Below are 24,148 nucleotides of genomic sequence, written 5' to 3'. Positions count from 1 at the left end.
TACTTTGTTTTAGCTAATTTTTTTTTAAAAAAATTTGTATCCGTAATACTCCCTCTGTCCCATTAGAAATACAACGTTTTCCTTTTTAGATTGTCCCATTAAAAATGAAACGTTTCGCACTCCCACCTACTTTACTCTCTCTTCATCAACTCACAAAACAACACTTTATAAAATCCAATCCCGTGCCGAAAACCAAATGTTTCATATTTATTGGGACGGAGAGAGTATATGATTACATATACAAATGAGAAATTATTTTAAATCGAAACTAATATGTAAGACAAGAATAAATTATTTAATATGCCACCGCATATGAATATATTATCATATAATCGAATAACAGGCTGATTGGTTGGGCTTGTTGTACACTCTACCATCAACTTGACAACTAACTAATTGAAACTAATCATCACTACGTATGCCAATTATAGTTAAAGAAAGTTTAAAATTGTGTTTGTTTTGAACAAAATCATGGTTGTTAGCTTTAGACATCAAGTTGAATATTCTATATTGACATTTTTCATATTCTATTTTGAGAAGTTGCATATTCTATGTTATCAACTCCAATTTGACAAGTTGCATATTCTAAATTTGCAAATTTGATTTGTTCATGTCACTCCATATTTTAGTAAGGCATCACTATTACCAAACCCACTGACTTTGCCTTGTATGTATAGTGCAAACATGTTCCAAATAATCAACAATCAATCTTACTCATCGACAATGGAGACAATGGATATATTTCAAGTTTAATTAGGTTTAGATTTTATCAATATATTAGGATATGGGTCCCTGGTGCGGACAGACACAATACAGAGGTTCGAACCGAATGCATATGGTAATGGAAGAGGTGATTGTTGGCAGTGGTGGTGGTTGTCGGTTCATTAAATCTATACAATTCAATCTCCTAGACCGAACGGCCCTGAAAAAACTATCCAATTTTAAAAGTTGAGAATTGGTATATGATGAGCCCACATTGTTCATTAACAGTATAAAGTACCAATTAGGGCCCAAAGGATTTGAGGTTGATAATTATCAGGCTTCAAAAATTTTGGTATGAAAAACTTTTTGGCTGCATTGGAAAAGTAGTTTTTTTTTTTCCTTCGAAATATACGTGACTTGTGATTTTAGAGCACTCCCAATGGTCTCTCTTATTTCTCCCTTATTTCTCCCTAACTCCTGCCACATCAGCGCCACATCAGCACCAAAATTTATCCCCAGTTTTTAGCCAACTTTTAGCCAACTTCTGCAATGGTTTCTCCCTAACTCAACATTTCATTTTTACATCATCACTAATTTAATTGTTTTATTTTTATATATAATAAGCTAGCTTATTTAATTTATAAGATAAAACAAATAATAGTACACATCAACAAATAAAGTTCGTTGTATTAAACACGGGTACACATTACAACGAAGAAAATAAAAAAAAAAAGTACACGAATGGATAAAAAAATCAAAAAAAAAATTCAAAGAAAAAAAAATTCAAGGGCGGTGGGCGCGGTTTCTATTTGCCCACAATTCTTCGATGATATCGTGTTGTAGTGCTTGATGGCATCCCATCCGGTGGGAGCGGGAGGTACCTCTTCTTCGGAAGAAGAATGTGATATTTCCTCGTCGGATGGAGCACGAGACGATGAATCAGAACTCATTTAATAAAGATGGAGAGAAAAAAGATTGAAAATTTGTGTGAATGAAGTTTGTGGGTGATGAATGGAGGAAGAGGATGAAATATTTATAGGGGTGGAATTTAGAATATGACCGTTGAAGGAAAAAAAAAAAAAATTTTGATCATCGCCGGATTATCGCCGAACAGCTCCCCACAGTGGCCGGCGATGATCCGGCGATAAAACGCCGTTTGGCGTAAAATCGGTAGGAAATTCGCCGAAAAATCGCCGACCTCCTCCCAATGGCCGGCGATAAGTCGGCGATATCCGGCGAAAAATCGCCGGATTATCGCCGTCGCCATTGGGAGTGCTCTTATTTTTTTTTTTTTAGTAATTATCAAGAGTATCCACCGACTGATCCAGTGACTATTTCCTGCGCTGACTTATAGGCACTTCAATGGATGAGACAACTGGTCAGTTACTTTTGATTTTAATTACATTGAAGTTTAAAATACTAAATATTAAACCCAAGAGATTGCAAGAAATTTCTGACTCATACATGAAACAACTAGAAACTCATAGATGAAATAATTAGATATACATAAGGGCCCATTATACTTCAATCTCTTGGCCCAATAACGGTTCCAAGTGATATATTCGTCAAATGGTAAAAATCCAGAAAACAAAGATACCAACCAATTTGACATATGCCGTTTTGAAAGAAAAAAAAAACAAAATATACCCACTTACAAAATGTATAAGATCTAGCTATTAGGATTCTTATGATTCTGGGGAGTGATCAATTGCTAACTCATCATTTAATTGCTAACTATAACTAATTTAAGGTCATAGAATTTTAGAAAACGTATAGTTTGCAATTTGCCACATGTAATTTTCGTTTTTATTACTTAAATCGAAAAAGATAAAAAAAAAACTCCAAATTAGAGTTTTGGATGAAAATGTAAATATAGTGTTCCGAATATATCAACACAATGCTTTGAGAATGTCAACAAAATGCTTTAAGAATGTTAACTCATTGCTTATATTGACATTCTATATGTATTATATTGACATATTTTATATAGTATGTTGACATTTCTGCTTGTACGAAAAAATTAAAAAATTTGATTTTTTTTTTTAAATTTTGACGTCGGAACATATACATTTATGATATCGTTGGAATCCTTATGAAATTATCTTTAATTTGATATATGTTATATGAATTTAAAGTTTTGGGATTTCTTTTAAAAGTTAGTTATAACTAAACATGTAGTTAATTGACATTAATACCCCTATTGATATTTTTTGAAATTAATTCTATGGCCTTATTGACGTTTTTCGTTGATCGTATTGATATTTATGGATTAATGATATAAGCCCTTAATTTGAATATTTAATGATTATTATTTAGTTGTAGTTATCAATTAAGTTATGAGTTAGCAATATAGGGGAGTGATCAATTGCTAACTCATCATTTAATTGCTAACTACAACTAATTTAAGGCCACATAATTTTAAAAAATGTGTGGTCTACAATTTGCCACGTGTAATTTTCATTTTTATTAATTAAATCGAAAAAGATAAAAAAACACCAAATTAGGGTTTTTGATGTAAATGTCAATATAGTGTTTCGAAAATATCAACACCATGCTTTGAGAATGTTAACACAAATTTAGGATTGACATTGTATATGCTTTATATCGACATATTATCTTAGCTTCATTGACATTAACTTGTGTACGAAAAATACGAAAATTCTAGATTTTTTTTTTCAAATTTTGACGTCGGAACATATGCATGTAGTATATCGTTGGAATCCTTATAAAATTATATTTAATTTGATATATGTTATATGAATTTAAAGTTTTGGAATTTCTTTTAAAAGTTAGTTATAACTAACTTGACATTAATACCCCTATTGATTTTTATTGGAATTAATCCTATAACCTTATTGACGTTTTTTGTTGATCGTATTGACATTTTGTGGTAGATGATCTAGGCCTTTAATTTGAATATCTAATGGCTATTATTGAGTTGTAGTTAGCAATTAAGCATTGAGTTAACAATATAACACTCCCCTTATACATGTTCCAATAATACATTTAACCAATGTTTTAAAAATCGGACCGGATCGGCCGGTTCAACCGGTTCGACCGCAAACCGGAAGGCAGCCCGGTCCGGTTTGCCTCTAAAAATCGTCTGTAGGTTGACCAGCCCAGAATCGGTAAAACCGGCCGATTGAACCGGTTAAACCGCTAACCGGAAACCGGTTTACCTCATTTAAATATTTAATTATTTATTAAAATAGTATTTTACTTGGGTGGTGGGGCTATGCATTTAGATTAGGCGTCCCTTCCACTTCCCAAGCTTCCCACTTCCCAAGTTGTGGGCCATTGCTTATGTATTTATTTGTCTTTTTGATTTTTGAACTCAATATTTATTGTAAATTCTTGATGCAAGCTGACGAGCATGCATGCCAATGTGTGGAAAAATACTTTAAATGCATTTGTGGCCCAAATCTTTTATTTTTGATATTTTTATAAGGCCTTTTTTATATTTTATTCACATATTTTATTATATATATTTAATATTATATAATATATATGTTTATTATATATTCCGGTTCAACCAGTGGTTCGACCAATGAACCGGTTGAACCAGTGAACCAGTAACGACGCCGGTTCGCCGGCCGATCCGATTTTTAAAACATTGCATTTAACTATATTTTTTTTTTAGTTTCAGAGTGAATAATTTGCCCAAATATAACTAAAATAAGTTGAAAGAAATTTAAAACAATCAATTATTGAATTTCCTATTTGACATGGTTGACTCGTAATAATGTAATGTGGTTGTAAACTGTTTCATTTCGATCTATCACATTTTCTCAATTCAAATAATTCAGTCCGACATTTCATCAAACATTTCACGAACTATGTCAACTCAAACTATACAATATGAGATTTTTCTGGTTTCATCAATGTAAAGAGCTTTAACTAAACGGCGTTATTTTTCTCGTTTCATTCTATGTGGAATTGCCTACTTGGACTATGAAAGGCCCATTGTTTATTCATGGGCTTATTAGCCCAAAAATAGTTATCTATTTATCAAACAGCCCTATAGTTACATAGAATAAAAGTAATTTAAAGAAAAATAGTAAACATTAATTAAGTAGTCATTAGTTTCTGACTGAGAGAATATTTACATTAATTGGGCATTCATTGAATGCTTTTTTATATATATACATATATTCCTTGGGATATAATCAATTGCTAACTAATTATCAATCTCAAATTGAGATCAATTTTCAACCATTAGATTAGAAGATCTTGTGATATAATGCCAAGTGTAATATATTTTAAATTTAAACAATTATTAATTAAATTAAAAGGGTATTAATGTCAAATCACATATGTAGTAATTATAACTAACTACTTTCTCTCTCCTCAAAATCATCTCAAATCTTTAAATTTACGTAACTCTCTCAATTTAAATTATTTTTTCGCAAAAAATATATCAAGTTAAAGATAATTTAATAAGGATTCTAACGAGATCTCAATTGCATATGTTCCGACGATGTTCGGGTGATGAAATTTGATAAATTAAATTTCAATTTTCGTATATGTTGATAAAGCAGCTATATTTTCAACAAATGCAACAAAAAATCTCAATATATTATATGCAAAATCTCAATATTATGCATGTCCAATCTCAATAAAAATGTGTTGATATTTTCTTGTCCTTGTGTTGATATTCTAATGTCATATTGTTGATATTTGTAATACACAATGTTGATATAAAAAAACACTCACGAAAATCATATGATAACATAATGACGATATTACCCTTTTGTTGATATTTTGTCTACTATTTATTGAGATTTTGTAAGCTTTAATCTTATCCACTCATTTTAAAATCCAAGGATGGAGATTTAGTCTTGATTTTGGATTAGGGTGCTATAAGCATTAGAATAGGACCCTATATTCCTTATACGTGTTTCCTATATTTATAAAAGCCCATATTAGAAAAAAGTCCAATAAGAGAGGAGTGCTATTTATAGATAGCTCTATACTCCCTCCGTCCAAAAAAATAGATCACTTTTGCCATTTTGGGACGTGCACAAAAAATAGATCACTTTCTAAAAATAAAAAGATTATCTCTCATATTTTTTCCACTTTTTCTTCCCTCTCTCATACTTTACTCAATTTTTCTTCCTATCTCTCTTACTTTACCTACTTTTTCTCATCTTCTCTCTTACTTTATCAATTCTACATTAAAACCCGTGCTGAACAACAATAGATCTATTGTTTGTGGACGGAGGGAGAATATAATTTTGTTTGACTCAAAAAATATCCAAATTACAGAAATAAAAGAACGACTTCAACATAATCCAAGAAGAGGGGTCTGGCACCTTGATGTTGAGTCTGGGCCTCGTGCTTGAGGTGTCACGGATGGCCTGTTTGAAGAAGCAACTGAACTCAGGCTTGAAGAATGGGTGGCTGATGGTACGTCCGTATCAGTATATATCGCGCTTCAGTTCTGTAGCAAGACACATTCATTATGAAGTGAGAACTACCATTAAGGTAAAAAAAATCTCAATAAAATAGTAATCATCAATAAAAAAGGGTTGGAAGTATTACTAGAATCATTGTATGAGGTCACGATTCGAAGGTCTTCATTGCCGAGTTCCTCTTGCTCCACCTTTATTTTTCGAGCTGAATCCACCAAAGAATCACTACATCGTAACAACTTAATTGACTTAAGTGTTGGTATGTCTCCCATGCATGAAGGTATCTCCCTCAACGTTTCTATATGGCCAAGATGAAGGTGCTCAAGGCGTGGAAAGTGGGTGCTGTCTGTGATCCAACATTCTAGATCACAACAATGAATCAGCAAGAACCTGAGATTCAAGAATTGGTCTTCCAGTGTTTCCCACTTAAACCCCATAAAGGAACTTGTTTTCAGCTTGAGAACTTGAAGATGGGGTAACAAACCTATTTTTGTCTTCATGTCTTCCCAACGAAGAAGGGTATATTGCAATGTCAACTTCTTGAGCGAATCCGGAAACCTCACATGTCGCGTAAAAGAGCACTTGATGCCAAGAGATTCGAGCTTTTGGAGGCAACAAATGTTCTCGAGGTGGCAAATTTCATCTACTCTACTGATGCCGATATAGTACAACTTCAATGTTTTGATATTGGGGATTCTTTTAAGCACCCCAGCACCAAACTTGAGATTGTTCACACAGTAAAGTGACTGTAGGTTTTCCATCACCATATCCTCTTCATCGTTGAGAGGATCGGGGACATTAAATGTACCACCACCATTGTTCCACCCGGTGATGATTCCGATGTGCCTAAGTTGAGGCATCTTCCAAAGATCGAAAGCATAATTCCTACGTGTGTCATGTATAATCATTGTCTGCAGATTCCAGAGAAAAGAGATGGAGGAAGGAATTCTGTATAATCCGTCGACAACCCTGATAAAAAGTAGATGCGAGTTAACTCGCTCAAGAAAATTCTTCTCATAATCTACCCCAGGGAATGCTTCAAACATAGATACCCTCAACAATCTGAAGTTATTTGATAAATTCGTTGGAGCTCTCCCAAGGAAAGAACGGACAGGTGCTGTGGACTTCAGAGATTGAATGAGTTGAGTTGGATATTCCCATTTCTGAAAGCTGCTTGCAATACGGCGATAAGGATATATGCCCTCTGGAATGCTCTGCTTTTCCAACACATACAAAAACCTCAATTTTCGAGCTTCTCTCAAACACACATCCCTCAACAGGTCATGCATTTTTAGCCATTTCAGTTTCCCATAGTGGTGATGTTTTTCAACTATAAGGAGATTTCTATCAACAAGTTCTTCTACGTACTTTTCTGCTACCTCTTCCAAACTTTTCCCATTAATTGGTTTTAAGAATCCCTCAGCAGCCAATTCTAGGTTGAGTTGAGATAATCGAATCACTTCATCTTCACCATATCTTCCGAAATAGAGAAAACATGGTTTTAAATGAACCGGCAAATTGTTATAACTCATGTATAATATTTGCAAGCATCTCTCATTATCATCCAAATTCACAATTGAACTTATATTATTTTCAAACAATCCCCAACTTTCTTTTGTTCGTTCAGATTTTGATAAAAGCCCCCCTATCACGGCAACTGACAGTGGAAGTCCCTTGCAACCTTTCACAATATTTTTACCAACGTTCTCCAACTCAAGAGGGCAAGCTTCATCCCTGAACACAGTTTTACAAAATAGGTTCCAACTAGCATCCTCATCCAAAAATTTCAGATCAAGACCATAGGAGTAGTTAAATTGAGATCCCAAGTTTGATAGTCTTGTCGTCACTACTATTCTACTCCCGTCTTTATTATCAGGGAAGAATCTCCTAACTCGATCCCATGCCTCAATATTCCACATATCATCCATCACCATGAAATACCTCCTTCCTATTAAACGCTTGTACAGTTTATATCCTAACTCATCTTCACTCAAAACTTTCCTATCGTTCTCCTTCTTCTTCTCCTTCTTCTTCTTCTTCTTCTCCTTATCCTTCTTGTCTACTTTATTAGGAACTTGTTCAAGAATTTCTCTAAGAATTTCTCTTGCATTATAATCTTGCGAAATTGCAGACCATGCACAAACATCAAAATGTTGTTGGACAAGTGGACTTACATAAATATTCCGAGCAAGAGTAGTCTTGCCAATCCCACCCATTCCAACAATCGGGAGAATTTGGCGTTTGAGTCCTCCTCCAGTGATCTTGTCTAGCATTTGATCCAATACATCATCAAAACCAACCATTGTAACCTTATGAGCAGCGGAAACAGATCTTAACCAGGCTGCATCATCATCAGCAGCAGCAGTGTTCACAGACTTTACGATGTGGAGTTGATCTTGGAGTACCATCTTCTCATCAATCTCAATCTTGATCAAATTCATGTTTTCTATCACCTTCTCCAGACCTATTGAAAACAAATGACTTGATTAGAGATTTAAGGAATTTTTTACTTGAAAACCAAATTCATGATTATATATATAAGGCTTCAAGCAATCAACAATACCTTGATAGAATTCAAGTGAGCTTATGTGTTCTACATCAGTTTCTGATCGAGCACGAATTTGATCGACAATATAGGACTCGATCACATCTTCAACTTCATAAGCGGCTTCAGCAATGCGACTCTCCCAGACATCTTCTTCTTCAGTGTAGCCACCGTGGGGAAAATAGCTTTCAAGAAATTTTTGCAAGGAAGTGATAAGTAGAGTGAGAGATTCAACCTGATTTTGGTCAACGGAAATTGGAGAGTTTGGAAGAGTTTGAATTTGATCTATAATATGCATCACAGAAACTAGAGCGCCATAGGCAGCCATTTCTCTCAATCACAATTCACATATAGTTGTCTCAGAGACTAGCAAGGTGAAGAAGACTATGTTTGTATTAGAAATAAAAGAAAAACTAGTTTATCATGAATAGTGATGCTTGTGTGTTGCGCACTAGCTGTTATGGGATGCTAGCTGTAAAGTCTTTACCCACTTTTTATGCTATCAATAATTCAAACCTATAAAAAATACTGGTAGATATGGAATAGTATAATTCATTTTTCCCATGCAGTTTACTCGAAGATGCAAATAGTGAAAACGATGTCGTTCTGTCCTCCTTGGGCTTTCAACGGATTTCTCAAGTATGCATTTAATTTCTTGGTATTATGGAATGTACCGTTCCTTCCATCGATCTTCTATTGTTATTGTTTCTAATTCCTTATTATTTTATACTCCCTCCATTCCATAGTAGTAGAGTCATTTCCTTTTTTTGGTAAAAGTCAACACATTTTTCCACACCTACTTTACTCTCTCTTACTTTATTTTCTCTACCTTTTTCATTTCCTACTTTATTCTTCATTTACTTAACTCACCTAACACACCTTTTTTCTTAATCTCCGTGCCGAAAAAAAATTATATCCACTACTATGGAACAAAGGGTGTATTTTAATAAAATTGCGGTCATTCTTGGTACGATGGAATGTAGAAGGGAATGACAGTTCCTTCATTCGATCTTATATTGTTATTGTTTCTTATTCCTTATTATTTTATATTTTCATAAAATTACATTGCATATAGTAAAATTGGGCATTTACACACACATTGCGCATATATACACACTTCACACACTCAATACACAGAATATACGGACACAAAACTAATTTTAGGTCCACCTAACACTACTTTATTATGTAATCTAGCACTACTTTATTTAATGAATTTGATGCAAGTTGCAAATTTGGACACTTCCAATAATTGAGGCAAGTTGAGATTAAAAAATCTTTTACAATAATAAAGAATATGGAGTAGTTAATTAGAGTTCTTGAACTGTTGTGACACATTTTCAGTTTAGGTGGATGTTGTGACACAGTTGAAAAATTACTATAGTAAATACTGAATACTCTCTTTTCCGTCAATACATTCATTACACACGGATTTTGAGATTTACTCGTTTCATTACGGTAAATATGCTTAGTAAATTAATTATTTAGGAAAAATGAATTTGAAGGTCTTCATTGCCAACTTCCTCTTTGCTCACGGACTCTTTCACGTGCAGTTGATTTAAATTACCATCTTCTATAATCTCAATCTTTTTTTTTTTTTTTTTTTTTTTTTTTTTTTTTTTTGGTAATTACCAAGGATATCCATCGGCGGGTCCAGTGACTATTCCCCGCGCTGATTTATAGGCACCTCAATGGATGGGACAAGGGTTTAGGGTTTAGGGTTCAAGATTTAAAGCTACTCCATACTCAAAGACAAGGATTAATCCCCTGACCATTTGGTTAAGGATGGACGAGTCTCATGCCACTCGACCACACCCCTTGGTTCTATAATCTCAATCTTTAATCTCTTTAACATGTTAAGCCCAAAACTTTTTAATCTTTTGGCCCAATAAGGACCCAAAAGATACATGCTAATAGGCCTAAACAATATGATGAGGACCCTGAGTAAAATAAAAATCCACAAAACAAAACAAATATATGCCTTTTTGGAAAATAATAAAATCCTTACAATGCAATTCTCGAATTATATAAATTCTGCACGCATTTCATCAAACTGTTCATCTGCGTAAAATAGAATCAATTATTATATAAGATTCTGATTTATTAACAAATCTATCAGGAAAATAGAAGCCTCGGGAGTATTTGGTTGGGACACAAACTAATTAACAATTGAGACCATATTGAGAAAAATCCACAAGTTTACAGGTTAAGCCCATTAATTTCAAATATCTGGGCTCCATAAGGGCCTAAAAGATACTCCATTATACAAAACACATGCTGATGGGCTAAAAGAAAGACGGCCCAATAAGGGCCTAAAAGATACTCCATTATACAAAACACATGCTGATGGGCTAAAAGAAAGACGGCCCAATAAGGGTTCAAAGATTAGTACTCCCTCCGTCCCAAGATAAGTGACTTGTATTCCTTTATGGGGTGTCCCACTATAAGTGACATATTTCCATTTTTAGCAAAAAGTCATCTCTCTTACTTTATTCTCTCTTCTCTCCTTTACTTTTCTCTCTCTCATACTTTATTCTCTCCACTTTAACTTATTTAAATATCATTCCTTAAATCTCGTACCCAAAAGAAGTAAGTCACTTATCTTGGGACGGAGGGAGTATATTAATGGGCCCAGTAACATAAAATTCCAGAAAAATAAAATAGATACCAACCTAATTGATAAATGCCCTTCTGAACATTTTAAAAAAAAAATATACCCACTTACAAAATGCATTAGAAGCTGAGGTCTGTGATCTCATTTTCTTGAGTCAAATAAAATTCTTTTGTGTAAACTCAAAGTAGACTTCAATTTACGACAAGCTGGAACATGTTACCGAGCATAGAAACATTGCAGCATATATAATACTCATGTTTGGGTGGATTTATTGAAGAGTAGATTACAAAGAAGAAGACAATCTAATTTGGTTCTATGTTGGAATAAATAATTAAACTTGATTTTGTAGTAGAATTAGTATGTATTAAAATATCTAGATATTTTAAGAGAATTTTCTAGATTATAGATATTTTGTAGAATTCTCTAGAATTAGGATGTATTAAAATATTTAGATATTTTAGTAGAATTTCCTAGAATGTTAGGAAAATATCTAGATTTTTATGGAGAAAAAATCTAGATATAAAATATTAAAGATTCTAGTAGAGAATTCTAGAATATGAAGTGAAGCCCTATAAATAGGGGAGAGTTGTAACATTTTGAACAAGTTGAAGAAGTTGAGAAGTTGAGTGAGTTGAGAAAGTTTGAGAAATTGAGTGTTCCTTTCTTCCCCACATCAAAACATCTCCTAAATCATTTCCCACATATTCCACCCATTCTCCTCTCAAATATTTCCTCCAAACTAAATTACTCCTCCAACATATATCCTATATTTTTCCAACAAAGTGGTACCAGAGCCATAAGTTCCTACCTGTAGTATGGCTAACTTGCCGTCGTTCCAAGTCCCCATGCTCAATAAGAGCAGTTTCGATAATTGGAGTATCAAGATGAAAGCGTTATTAGGAGCCCACGACGTTTGGGAGATCGTGGAGAATGGCTACGAGGAGCCGCAAGATGAGACCAATCTATCCCAACAACAAAGGGATAGATTGCGAGATGCGAGAAAGAGAGACAAGAAGGCTCTCTATCTCATCTACCAAGCTCTAGGGGACGACGATTTCGAGAAGATCTCGAGTGCAAGCACCGCCAAAGAAGCGTGGAAGAAGCTCCAAATCTCATGTGTTGGTGCGGAGCGAGTAAAGAAGGTACGCCTCCAAACTTTAAGAGGGGAATTTGAATCTTTACATATGAAAGAGTCCGAATCAATTTCGGATTATTTTTCAAGAGTCTTGGCGGTGTCAAATCAAATGAAAAGAAATGGTGAAAAATTGGAGGATGTTAGAATCATGGAGAAAATATTGCGCTCTCTAACCCCTAATTTTGAGCACATAGTAGTTACAATAGAAGAAACAAAAGATTTGGAGGAAATGACCATCGATCACTTATTGGGTTCGCTACAAGCATATGAGGAGAAACAAAAGAAGAAACAAGAAATTGTGGAGCAACTTTTGAAGTTGCAAGTAAGCCCAAAGGAGAAAGAAGAAAGCTCGAGCAATGGTGGTGGCCCACAAGGAAGAGATCGCGGACAAAGACAAGGTCGTGGTCGTGGTCGTGGTCGTGGTCGAGGATATGCTCATGGACGTGGACGTGGACGAGTATATTTTTCCAACTATGAAGAAAGAAATGAGTTCCCAAATATAGGACGAGGAAGGAGCAATCCACAATCGAGGTACGATAAATCTTCAATAGAGTGTTATAATTGTCATAGATATGGGCACTATGCTTCCGAGTGCAGAGAGAAAAAATCAAAAGTTGAAGAGAAGGCCAATTACGTGGAGAATCGAATGAAGAAAATGGATGTGTTCTTCTAACTTATAAAGGAGAAGCTGGAAGAAAAGATGATATGTGGTACCTCGACACGGGAGCGAGAAATCATATATGCGGGAACAGGAGCATGTTCGTGGAGCTTGATGCATCAGTAAGTGGTAACGTCTCCTTTGGTGATGAATCTAAAATTCCAGTTAAAGGAAAATGCAAGATTCTAATTCGTTTGAAGAATGGAGCTCATGATTTTATTTCTAACGTATATTACGTGCCCAACATGAGAAACAATATATTGAGTCTTGGACAACTCTTAGAGAAAGGTTATAACATTCACATGAAAGATTATAGCCTTTCAATAAGAGATGGCAAAAATGAATTAATTGCCAAAGTGCCTATGTCCAAGAATAGGATGTTTTTATTAAATGTTCAAAATGATGTGGTGAAGTGCCTTCAAGCATGTTATAAAGATAAGTCTTGGCTATGGCATCTTCGATTTGGGCACCTGAATTTTGGTAGCTTGAAATTGCTATCAAATAAAGAAATGGTACGAGGATTACCACCCATCGAGCACCCCGATCAACTCTGTGAAGGATGCTTAATTGGGAAGCACTTCAGAAAGTCGTTCCCAAAGGAGTCAAGTTCGAGAGCTCAGAAGCCATTGGAGTTAATCCATGCAGACGTGTGTGGACCAATCAAGCCAAGCTCCCTCGGTAAAAATAATTATTTCCTACTTTTCATTGATGATTTTTCAAGAAAAACGTGGGTATACCTCTTGAAGCAGAAATCAGAAGCATTTGACGCATTCAAGAAGTTCAAGGCTGCCGTCGAGAAAGAAAGCGGTCTACAAATCAAAGCAATGAGGACCGACCGAGGTGGAGAATTCACATCTAGGGAGTTTCAAGAGTTTTGCAAAGAAAACGGAATTCGGCGGCTATTGACGGTCCCAAGATCCCCCCAGCAGAATGGAGTTGCCGAACGAAAGAACAGGACTATCGTCGAGATGACTCGAAGTATGCTGAAGACGAAGAATTTGCCCAAAGAGCTATGGGCAGAAGCAGTGGCGTGCGCCGTATACCTGTCTAACAGGTCTCCAACAAAAAGTGTCTGGGGAATGACTCCTCAAGAAGCTTGGAGTGGGAGAAAACCAGGGATCGCCCACTTGAGAGTGTTCGGGAGCAAAGCCTATGCACATGTACCAGATCAGACGAGGAGCAAACTCGATGACAAAAGCAAGCCATTCATCTTCGTCGGGTACGACTCTAACACTAAAGGCTATAAGTTATATGATCCAACTTCACAGAAAACCATGATTAGCCGAGATGTGGAGTTCGATGAAGAAGGAGTATGGGATTTTGGCTCAGACAATGACTTCACCTTCATACCACCATTTGGAGAGCAAAGAGCAGGTGAGCAGACCGGAGAGGAGCACCAAGAACAAACAACTCCACCTACATCTCCCACATCAGCTGTCAGAGACTCGCCACCATCTTTCTTGAATGAAAGAGCCATAGAACGCACACGAAGTTTGGATGGAGTGTATGACGACACAGAAAGGTTAGAAGATCTCACCTTACTTTGCCTTTTTGCTGATTGTGAACCAGTTAGCTTTAAAGAAGCTACAACAAGTGAAAATTGGCGAGCCGCAATGGAGGAAGAGATCAAAGCCATCGAGAAGAATGACACGTGGGAGCTGGTGTCACTACCAAAGGGACACAAGGCCATTGGAGTTAAGTGGGTGTATAAAATCAAGAAGAATTCCAATGGTGAAGTTGAAAGATATAAAGCGAGACTCGTCGCAAAAGGATATAGCCAAAGAGCTGGAATCGACTATGACGAGGTATTTGCTCCTGTCGCTCGCTTAGAAACTATTAGACTAATACTATCTCTTGCAGCCCAGAATAGATGGAAGATTTATCAAATGGATGTAAAGTCGGCTTTCTTGAATGGATTTCTTGATAAAAAAGTCTACATCAAGCAAAGAGCAGGTGAGCAGACCGGAGAGGAGCACCAAGAACAAACAACTCCACCTACATATCCACATCAGCTGTCAGAGACTCGCCACCATCTTTCTTGAATGAAAGAGAAAGAGCCATAGAACGCACACGAAGTTTAGATGGAGTGTATGACGACACAGAAAGGTTAGAAGATCTCACCTTACTTTGCCTTTTTGCTGATTGTGAACCAGTTAGCTTTAAAGAAGCTACAACAAGTGAAAATTAGCGAGCCGCAATGGAGGAAGAGATCAAAGCCATCAAGAAGAATGACACGTGGGAGCTGGTGTCACTACCAAAGGGACACAAGGCCATTGGAGTTAAGTGGGTGTATAAAATCAAGAAGAATTCCAATGGTGAAGTTGAAAGATATAAAGCGAGACTCGTCGCAAAAGGATATAGCCAAAGAGCTGGAATCGACTATGACGAGGTATTTGCTCCTGTCGCTCGCTTAGAAACTATTAGACTAATACTATCTCTTGCAGCCCAGAATAGATGGAAGATTTATCAAATGGATGTAAAGTCGGCTTTCTTGAATGGATTTCTTGATAAAGAAGTCTACATCAAGCAACCTGATGGTTATGTGGTGAAAGGCCAAGAAGACAAAGTGTTGAGGTTGAAGAAAGCCTTGTACGGGCTAAAGCAAGCACCGAGAGCGTGGAATACCAGGATCGACAAATATCTTGAAGATAACGGCTTCACCAAATGCCCACATGAGCATGCGCTCTATGTGAAAAGTAAAGGAAATGATATCTTAATAGTGTGCTTGTATGTGGATGATCTCTTTTTTACAGGAAACAATCCAAAAATGTTCGAGGAATTCAAGAAGGCCATGACTAAAGAATTTGAGATGACAGACATCGGGCTGATGGCATACTACCTCGGAGTGGAGGTAAAGCAACGAGAAGATGGAATATTCATCACACAAGAACACTACGCAAAGGAGATCCTGAAGAAGTTCAAAATGGAGGATTGCAAACCAATCAATACACCGGTGGAATGCGGGATCAAGCTATCAAAGAACGATAAAGAAGAAAAGGTGGATCCGACGCTATACAAGAGCTTGGTTGGAAGCCTACGGTACTTAACTTGCACAAGGCCAGATATATTGTACGCTACAGGACTCGTAAGTCGCTACATGGAGAATCCAACCACTGCCCACTTCAAGGCAGCAAAGAGAATACTCCGATATCTCAAAGGTACGATCGACTATGGCCTATTATATTCAGCTGCTAATGATTATAGACTTGTTGGCTACAGTGATAGTGATTGGGCTGGAGACAATGATGACCAAAAGAGTACAAGTGGAGCCCATTGTCACATTATCAACATGCGAAGCCGAATATGTGGCAGCCACCTTCAGTGTTTGTCATGCAGTATGGCTCAGAAGTTTATTATCGGAGCTCGGGTGGCCACAAAAGGAGCCAACAACTATTTGTGTGGATAACAAGTCGACGATTGCGCTATCAAAAAATCCAGTGTTCCACAACCGAAGCAAGCACATCGACACCCGCTACCACTACATCAGAGACTGCGTTGCAAATCAGGAGATCCAAGTCGAGTATGTGAAATCGCAAGATCAAGTTGCTGATATTTTCACAAAGCCCCTCAAGTACGAAGACTTTATCAAGATCAAGATGTTGCTCGGAATGACAAATCAAGTTTAAGGGGGGGGAGGGGTGTTGGAATAAATAATTAAACTTGATTTTGTAGTAGAATTATCTAGATATTAGTATGTATTAAAATATCTAGATATTTTAAGAGAATTCTCTAGATTATAGATATTTTGTAGAATTCTCTAGAATTAGGATGTATTAAAATATTTAGATATTTTAGTAGAATTTCCTAGAATGTTAGGAAAATATATAGATTTTTATGGAGAAAAAATCTAGATATAAAATATTAAAGATTCTAGTAGAGAATTCTAGAATATGAAGTGAAGCTCTATAAATAGGGGAGAGTTGTAACATTTTGAACAAGTTGAAGAAGTTGAGAAGTTGAGTGAGTTGAGAAAGTTTGAGAAATTGAGTGTTCCTTTCTTCCCCACATCAAAACATCTCCTAAATCATTTCCCACATATTCCACCCATTCTCCTCTCAAATATTTCCTCCAAACTAAATTACTCCTCCAACATATATCCTATATTTTTCCAACATTCTATTCAGTCAAACCAAATTAGAAAGTTCACACATTACACCTTCCTATATAAGAGTGTACCTAATTATCTCTCTTCTGTGTAACATGTAGCAATCATGATTCTTGTAAGAATCAAATCAGACCTATTACTATATTAACAAGCACATAGGTGAAAGAGGGTATACTTACAAATGTCAGTCTAGTTTTGTCACACTTGATATGGGCAAAGAATTTGCAATCCTGTACCGAGTCAAAGTGAGACTTTTAATAGTAAACGGATGAAGTATTATTTTATAGGCTTTACGACTATTGGAACATGTTAACATAAATATATGAGAAGAATCAAACATTGAGACCTATGATTACAGACCAAACTAAACAAGTAAAGCAAACAATAAATTAAAGGTATATATAATCTAAAAGACCAATTAAAAAAAGGTAAAAATTCATACACAAACATATCATAATAAAAATCCAAGAAGGTTGATCTCTAACCGCACAAATTTTTCGTCTAACTGTTCAAATGAATTTGAAGGTCTTCATTGCCGAGTTCCTCCATGAAGCGGTTTGGCGCCTTGATGTTGCGTCGGGGCCTCGTGCTTGAGGTTGAATGGACGGGCCTGTCGAGACTGGGTGAAGACAGGGTTTTTGCACGTGTGTCGTGTACACGTGTCCCTACTTCAACAAGATTTATAATTTTCCCACTTTTGCAACTAATATTACGAAGTATAGCGGCAAGAGCGGGGTCGAACCACAAAGACTAGGGACCTACTCGAGATCGTTTCTACGACACGGGGTTGGTGTTAGCCACCACGCCTTAAGCTCTTGAACATGGACCTAAACACTAATGGGAAACTTTGAAAGCATGAAAACTAAGCTTGAGCTCTTAAGCTAATCTAACTAAGTGAGCAGGAATGGAAGAGAGTTTTGAAAGCTTTGAGAGAAACATGGAATTGAAATCAGAGACAGGCAACTTGAAACAAAGAAATAGCTTGAGATCATTTTCAAAACATGAGTATGGAACTTGCAGTTTAAAAACAAGGAAGAGATCAGAACATATGCAGGAAGAAAATAGGCAAGCGCTTCAGAGCACAAATTACTTCTAAACTAGATCTACTCCATGAATCTTGAGCAAACATACGCAGCAACTAATAACTAAGCAACCATGACAAGAACTAATCCTCAAAGTCAATAAATATAAAGCTCAATGATTCAAAGAAACCAAAGACAACTTAACTAAAACATTTTCAAGAACACTAAGGATCATTAGAGCAACAAGATTAATGTACTTAGGAATTCAAAACATGAGCAGAATAGTTCAAATGTAAATTTTAAGTGGATAAAACATAAGAACTTAACTAAATACTAAATAGCTGGATCCTAATTAACCTAATCTAACTACTGAAAATGCCAAATAAAACGAGAAGATAGAGAATTTTGGGGTGAGCAACGTCCCCATTATGCTCAACAGTAGCTTCTGGTTCGCCTATCCCATGGCTGAATAGCGTTAACTTCAAATTTAGATGGATCTGTGCTACATCCTTTTTCTGCTATGCTATCAGAGACCAAACCACAAGAAGAGCTCCAATCGCTGATCACCTCCATGATTTGATGCAACTTAATCCAAAATCAAATGTGCAAACTCAAATAGGAAAGATCTAGATAAGAAATGTATTGATAATTGTTGGAATAGAATGTTTACACACAACTACAAAAGGAATTGAGATACTAGAACAAAAGATTAACGATAGAAGAACTGATAGGAATGCTTTGGATCCACGATCCTCAGCCCAAGCGCTCAGCGCACACAACACACATTTTTCATGACTTATTAAAGATGAGAGTCTCTGCATTTATACCCAATCTGTTTTCATTCTCTCTCATTTGCATTTAGACCCCTCAACTTTCCTTCTCTCTCGTTTCTGCTCCAGCTGATGTGGCATATAAGTTTTGTGATCGTATCAATTTGGTGTGGTGTGTCTTTGATCGTGAATGTGCCCCCCGGTGGAATCTGTCGCTCTTTCCTTTTTAAGTAGCGGCTGATTTTGGAGCTAGGTCACAACATTTTTCTCAAATTTACTCTTCTGACCCTCCATCTTTTAGTAATAGCATTTTGGCCTCTAAATTTGTCTTTTTCATGCTTTTTCACTCCACATTGCCTATCATTGCTCTCCCATGCCTCCACTTCTATTTCTCTCATTTTCTACAGAAACATACAAAAAAGTGTAAATTATATCCAATTAAAGCTCAAAATGATCCAAAATAAAGTGCAACAAATACGCGCGATCACTGGGGTGGGCATTGGTGATGGGGTCCTTGTTGGGCGAGGCTACTGAACTCGGGCTTGGAGAATGGGTGGCTGATGGTATGTCTGTATCAGTTCATCTTGCGCTTCTTTTATGTAGCAAGACACATTCATTATGAAGTGAATACTATTAAGATATAAAAAAAAAAGCTTGGTAAGAAATAGTATTACCCAGAAATATTTGTTCGCGGTCACGATTTGAAGGTCTTCATTGCCGAGTTCCTGTTGCTCCTCCTTTATTATTTTAGCTGAATCCACCACGGAATCACAACAAGAGAGCAACTTAATTGAGTGAAGTGTTGGTATGTCTCCCATGCATGAAGGAATCTCCTTCAACCTGTCTACAGCGCGAAGATGAAGGTGCTCAAGGCGTGGAAAGTGGGTGCTGTCTGTGATCCAACACTCTACATCACAGTCCTCAATCAGCAAGAACTTGAGATTCAAGAACTGGCCTTCAAATGTTTCCCACTCAGACCCAATAAATGAATCTTCTTTCAGCTTGAGCACTTGAAGAAGGGGCAACGGACCTATTTTTGTCCTCATGTCTTCCCAAGGAAGATAGGTATCTTCTAATGTCAACTTCTTGAGGGAACATGGAAAGCTCACTTGTCTCACCCAATGGTTGTATTCTCTAGAAGACTCAAGGGTAAGAGATTCGAGTTTGTGGAGGCAACAAATATTGTCGAGTTGGTAATCATCATCATCATCATCTTCTTTTTTCGATCGTTTTCTTGATAGCACAACTTTAATTTTTTGATATTGGGGATTCTTTTAAGCACCCCAGCACAAAACTTGAGATCGAACACAATATAAAGTGACTGTAGGTTTTCCATCACCGTATCTGTAACATCTCGGAATTTAGAACCCTAATTTTTAGAGCCCTAAAATTTATTATTGATGACGTGGATTCGAGAATGCATTTATTTCATGTGATGATATGGTCGAGTTGAGTCTAGGGTTTGCGTTGGGAGTTTGAAAAGTCAAACTTGCTTATTTAATGATGTGGCATGTGACTTATTAATTTTTGAGATGAATTATTTGTTTAAGGGTGAGTGAGAATATTAGAGAAAATTTCCATAAATACTAGCCACCTAATTCTCATGATTTTCGAACCGCCCTTAATTGTTGGAGAGAGAATTCTATTTTTCCGGATTTAATTTAATTCTTGGGATATTTATCCAAGTTAAATCCAAGACCCAGTTATTCCCTTATTTTAAAGAGGAAAAATCGAGCCCCTTGTTGCCTTGGTGATTTTCGAAAATCACCTATTTAGGGAAGGAAGGAATTTATTTTATTTTAGTTAATCCCTTATTTGATTTCCTTCCATACCTAGATTTTAAATATTCTACCAAATCTTTCCATACTTCAAGAGATCTTGCCTTATCTCATTCTAGGCAATATTAAAAATCCATGCCTTATTTAAAGGGCATAGGAGACGTCACTTTCTACTCCAAATTGGGAGAATTCTTATTTTTATTGTCACACCTCAACCCCTATGACTTATGCACTTACTATAAATAAATTCAAATTTCCAAAAGCACACATATTATAAAATTTCAAAACCAACATTTATCAAGTACATATTTCAAACTTTCTAAACTGTAGTAGGACCTTCTCACTACTCTATAGATTATACATTTATCTACATGCAAAAATGATGAGGAGGAGAAGTTGCCAAAACGCGTCAGCCGCCGAACCTGATAACACGTAGTTCCTACGACCAATCATCAACCAAAAACCTCACTAATCTCTTACTCCTGAAAAATATTAGTGGTTTATATGAGCCACAACTCAGTATATATAAACCATACTTTTAATTTCAAATCACAAAAATCAAACATATTCTCTAGCCACAATATTCAACAATAAACAGCATATATTAAAAATAATTCGTATAGATATGCATTATGCTACTCTGTTCAAGCCTGGTATCTGCCCGGGATTCCTCTATCAATGCAAGGCTGTCACAGATCCTCTTTAATCACATGATTCATGTACTTTCAAAACCCCATGTAGCATATATCAATGTCATCAACTACATATCCATATTATATTCAATCAAATAATTCCAACATAATATATAAAACATATCCATACAAATTTCACACCATATAATTCAATTACTCATTCAAATTCAACAATTAGCAATCACTCAAATATCACATATAAAATTAAAAGTGTGATTTATACATACCTGATTATGATAGGTAAACTTATTGAGCTCTCTGATTCTTACTTTATAACTCTCGATCCTATAAATTTTTAAATGCAGGATTTAATTAGGATGAAAAAAATAACTATACAACTAACATCTACCTAGAATCAAAATATATATACCATCGTATATTAAATAAAACATACGACTAAAAATAAGTGTGTTATGTGCAGATTGTATCTTAATTAAATTTATCATCTACTTACCAAAAATTTTCTCTATACTTTTCCGTACTTCCTCTAAACTCTCTCAAAACCCTTTCTTTTTTTCTAAATGATAAACAATATAAATATTTGTACACAAATATATACATCGGCTATTTTACCGACTTATGCTAATTAAAATAATCTCTCAAGTACAAGTGTCATATACTATGCTAACTATTCAACACGTAACCCATATAAATAATAATATAAGAATGTAGTACATTATACTAACCAAAATGTACATGAACAATTTATTTAGTACATGTAGCTTTTAATTCAAATGCATATATATATAATATTTTTAAGTACGTATATCAATACTAGTAATATATGGTACACATGCACATATATTTAAATAATTATGGAATTTATACACTAACTTAATTATATAGTATATACACATTCATATTTAAAATTTTCGTGAATTAAAACTATCTATACATTTGATTATACCGAATCGATCATAAAAATAAATATATTCTCTATGACATACTTAATATCTCTGTATAAATGACAATATAATATGCAATATGATAATATGCAAAATAATGCAGCTTTCGGGTTAGGGATGTCACATTTATTTTTCTCCGTGATATTTTATTCTACTCCGTAAAATATACCAAAACAAAATCTTGGCTAATTAAAAAAAGCCTAAATTTCGAAACCTATATGCCTTGGAACCCTAGAGCTTATTTTGGTATTCCTTCTTCCCTACTCCTTAATATTGATTATTTAATTATGGAGAATAAAATCTTACCAAATATTCTAAAGATCTTATTGGACTCTATAAATAAGAGCCAAAACCCCTAACCCTAGCCCCCATATTTTCGCCCCTCTCCCATACTACACGCCCCCTCCCTCTTTTCCTTACTCTCTCAATTTTCTTCTACTTTACTCCAATAATCCTCCATCCTTTGTGAAGAATTGAAGTTTGATCCGAGAATTTTGAAGAACCAAGTCTAATACTTAATTTCTACCGTTCGTTTTTCTCTTAAGGTATTTTTATATCCATCTTCTTGATTCTACTCAATTCCTCTTCTTTCTAACCGATTAATCGGTCTTCTTGAACCCTCATGCATCTTGGTTGAATGAAAGTGGGATAAAAGGGATATGAGAATATGTTCCATGTGCGTGTGGCGTGTGTGTGTGGCGTGCGTGTGTGTGTGTGTCGTGTATGTGTGGGTATTGTGTTTGTGTAGTGTGTGTTTGATGGCTAAATATTCTTGTGTGACACATGTTGATGTTAGATCTAGTTTTGGAGACATGATCTTGATTGATTAGTAATGATAAGATAAATCGATGGGAAAAGGGAAAAGTATTGAGACGCATGAGTAAGAGTAGTGTTGAACCTAATTTGTGATATGTGCCTATGTGATTAAAAGGTGAAACTTTGGTTGCGAAGCCGGATAACGGAAAAGCGAAACTACTTGAAATCTAAGCAGTCGAGGTGGGCTTTATTCTTAAACTCTCTCTTATGTTGCAAATTTATGAATGTGGAGAGATAAGGGTGGTTTAATGTTATGCCATGCCTATGTCTGTTTTGTTGTGATATTGTGCGCCTGATGCCCAGTTTGAGAGTTCGCTCCATTGGGCTATAGGGCTATGGATATGTTTAAACGAATTCGGGTCTGAGTAGGGCCGCAAACCCTACCAGGCTGTGTACACGAGGGGATCGGGAGCCGTCCTTGCTAGTCGGCCGGTCTCGTGGGCGAAAAGTGTGGCCACACTTTCGTCGCACCATCGAATGATTGTGATTGTTGATTTTGTTGAGGAAAATGGGGAGTTATTTTGACTGGCCAGTCTATGGAAAATATATTTTGTGATACTCGTGATATTCACTTATAACTGCTTAAAACTCGAGTTCACTTGTAAGGGTGGCATAACTTATAAAATGTTTTGTCAATGAGCTCACTGAGTATTTCAAAATACTCAGCCCTGCATGTGTTTTCCTTATGTGCAGGTTGAACGATGACGAGCGATGGCGGGTGTTGAGCATAATAACTAATTAAGATGGATATTTTGAACTTCAAGCGTAGTTGTGTCTTCATACATAGCTATTCTTTCTCTTGGTCGCTTTCCGCTGAATTTTGATACACTTTAGGATTTGCTTTTGGGATATTTGCATCTTGCCTTCAATTTGAGGCCTTAGCCCTTTTCTTGTGATTTTTATCTTGGATATTATGTCGTACTCTTGAGATTTTGATCGTTATTTAAGATACCCCTTTCTCTTTCTTATTCAAGCTTCTAGGTTAAGTTGTTGCT

General features: G+C 35.8%; 1 protein-coding gene and 1 long non-coding RNA gene across 3 annotated transcripts; both read right to left on the bottom strand.

Moving 5' to 3' along the window:
• Nucleotides 1-5,910: 5,910 nt before the first annotated feature.
• LOC125203319 (putative late blight resistance protein homolog R1B-16) lies at nt 5,911-9,091 on the bottom strand. Of its 2 annotated transcripts, none has more exons than XM_048101638.1 (3): nt 8,677-9,086; nt 6,244-8,577; nt 5,911-6,142 (listed from the first exon to the last, which is right to left on the bottom strand). In XM_048101638.1, exons 1-3 carry the CDS (start codon nt 8,984-8,986, stop codon nt 6,120-6,122), a joined length of 2,667 nt encoding a protein of 888 aa, XP_047957595.1. In that variant the 5' UTR covers nt 8,987-9,086; the 3' UTR covers nt 5,911-6,119. The 2 variants fall into 2 exon arrangements, with proteins under 2 accessions (XP_047957595.1, XP_047957596.1); XM_048101639.1 differs by lacking the exon at nt 5,911-6,142 and having other exon boundaries at nt 6,372-6,503; nt 6,598-8,577; nt 8,677-9,091.
• An 11,920-nt stretch (nt 9,092-21,011) lies between these two features.
• LOC125203229 lies at nt 21,012-21,973 on the bottom strand. Its single transcript, XR_007173317.1, has 3 exons — nt 21,887-21,973; nt 21,660-21,717; nt 21,012-21,222 (listed from the first exon to the last, which is right to left on the bottom strand). It is a non-coding gene; the product is annotated as an uncharacterized LOC125203229 (long non-coding RNA).
• Between the last annotated feature and the right edge of the window lie 2,175 nt (nt 21,974-24,148).

The sequence above is a fragment of the Salvia hispanica genome, chromosome 2, assembly GCF_023119035.1.
Source record: "Salvia hispanica cultivar TCC Black 2014 chromosome 2, UniMelb_Shisp_WGS_1.0, whole genome shotgun sequence".
In the NCBI taxonomy this organism is placed as follows: Eukaryota; Viridiplantae; Streptophyta; class Magnoliopsida; order Lamiales; family Lamiaceae; genus Salvia; species Salvia hispanica.
Note: the sequence above shows the minus strand (reverse complement) of the source record. Positions and strands in the feature narration are given on the sequence as shown.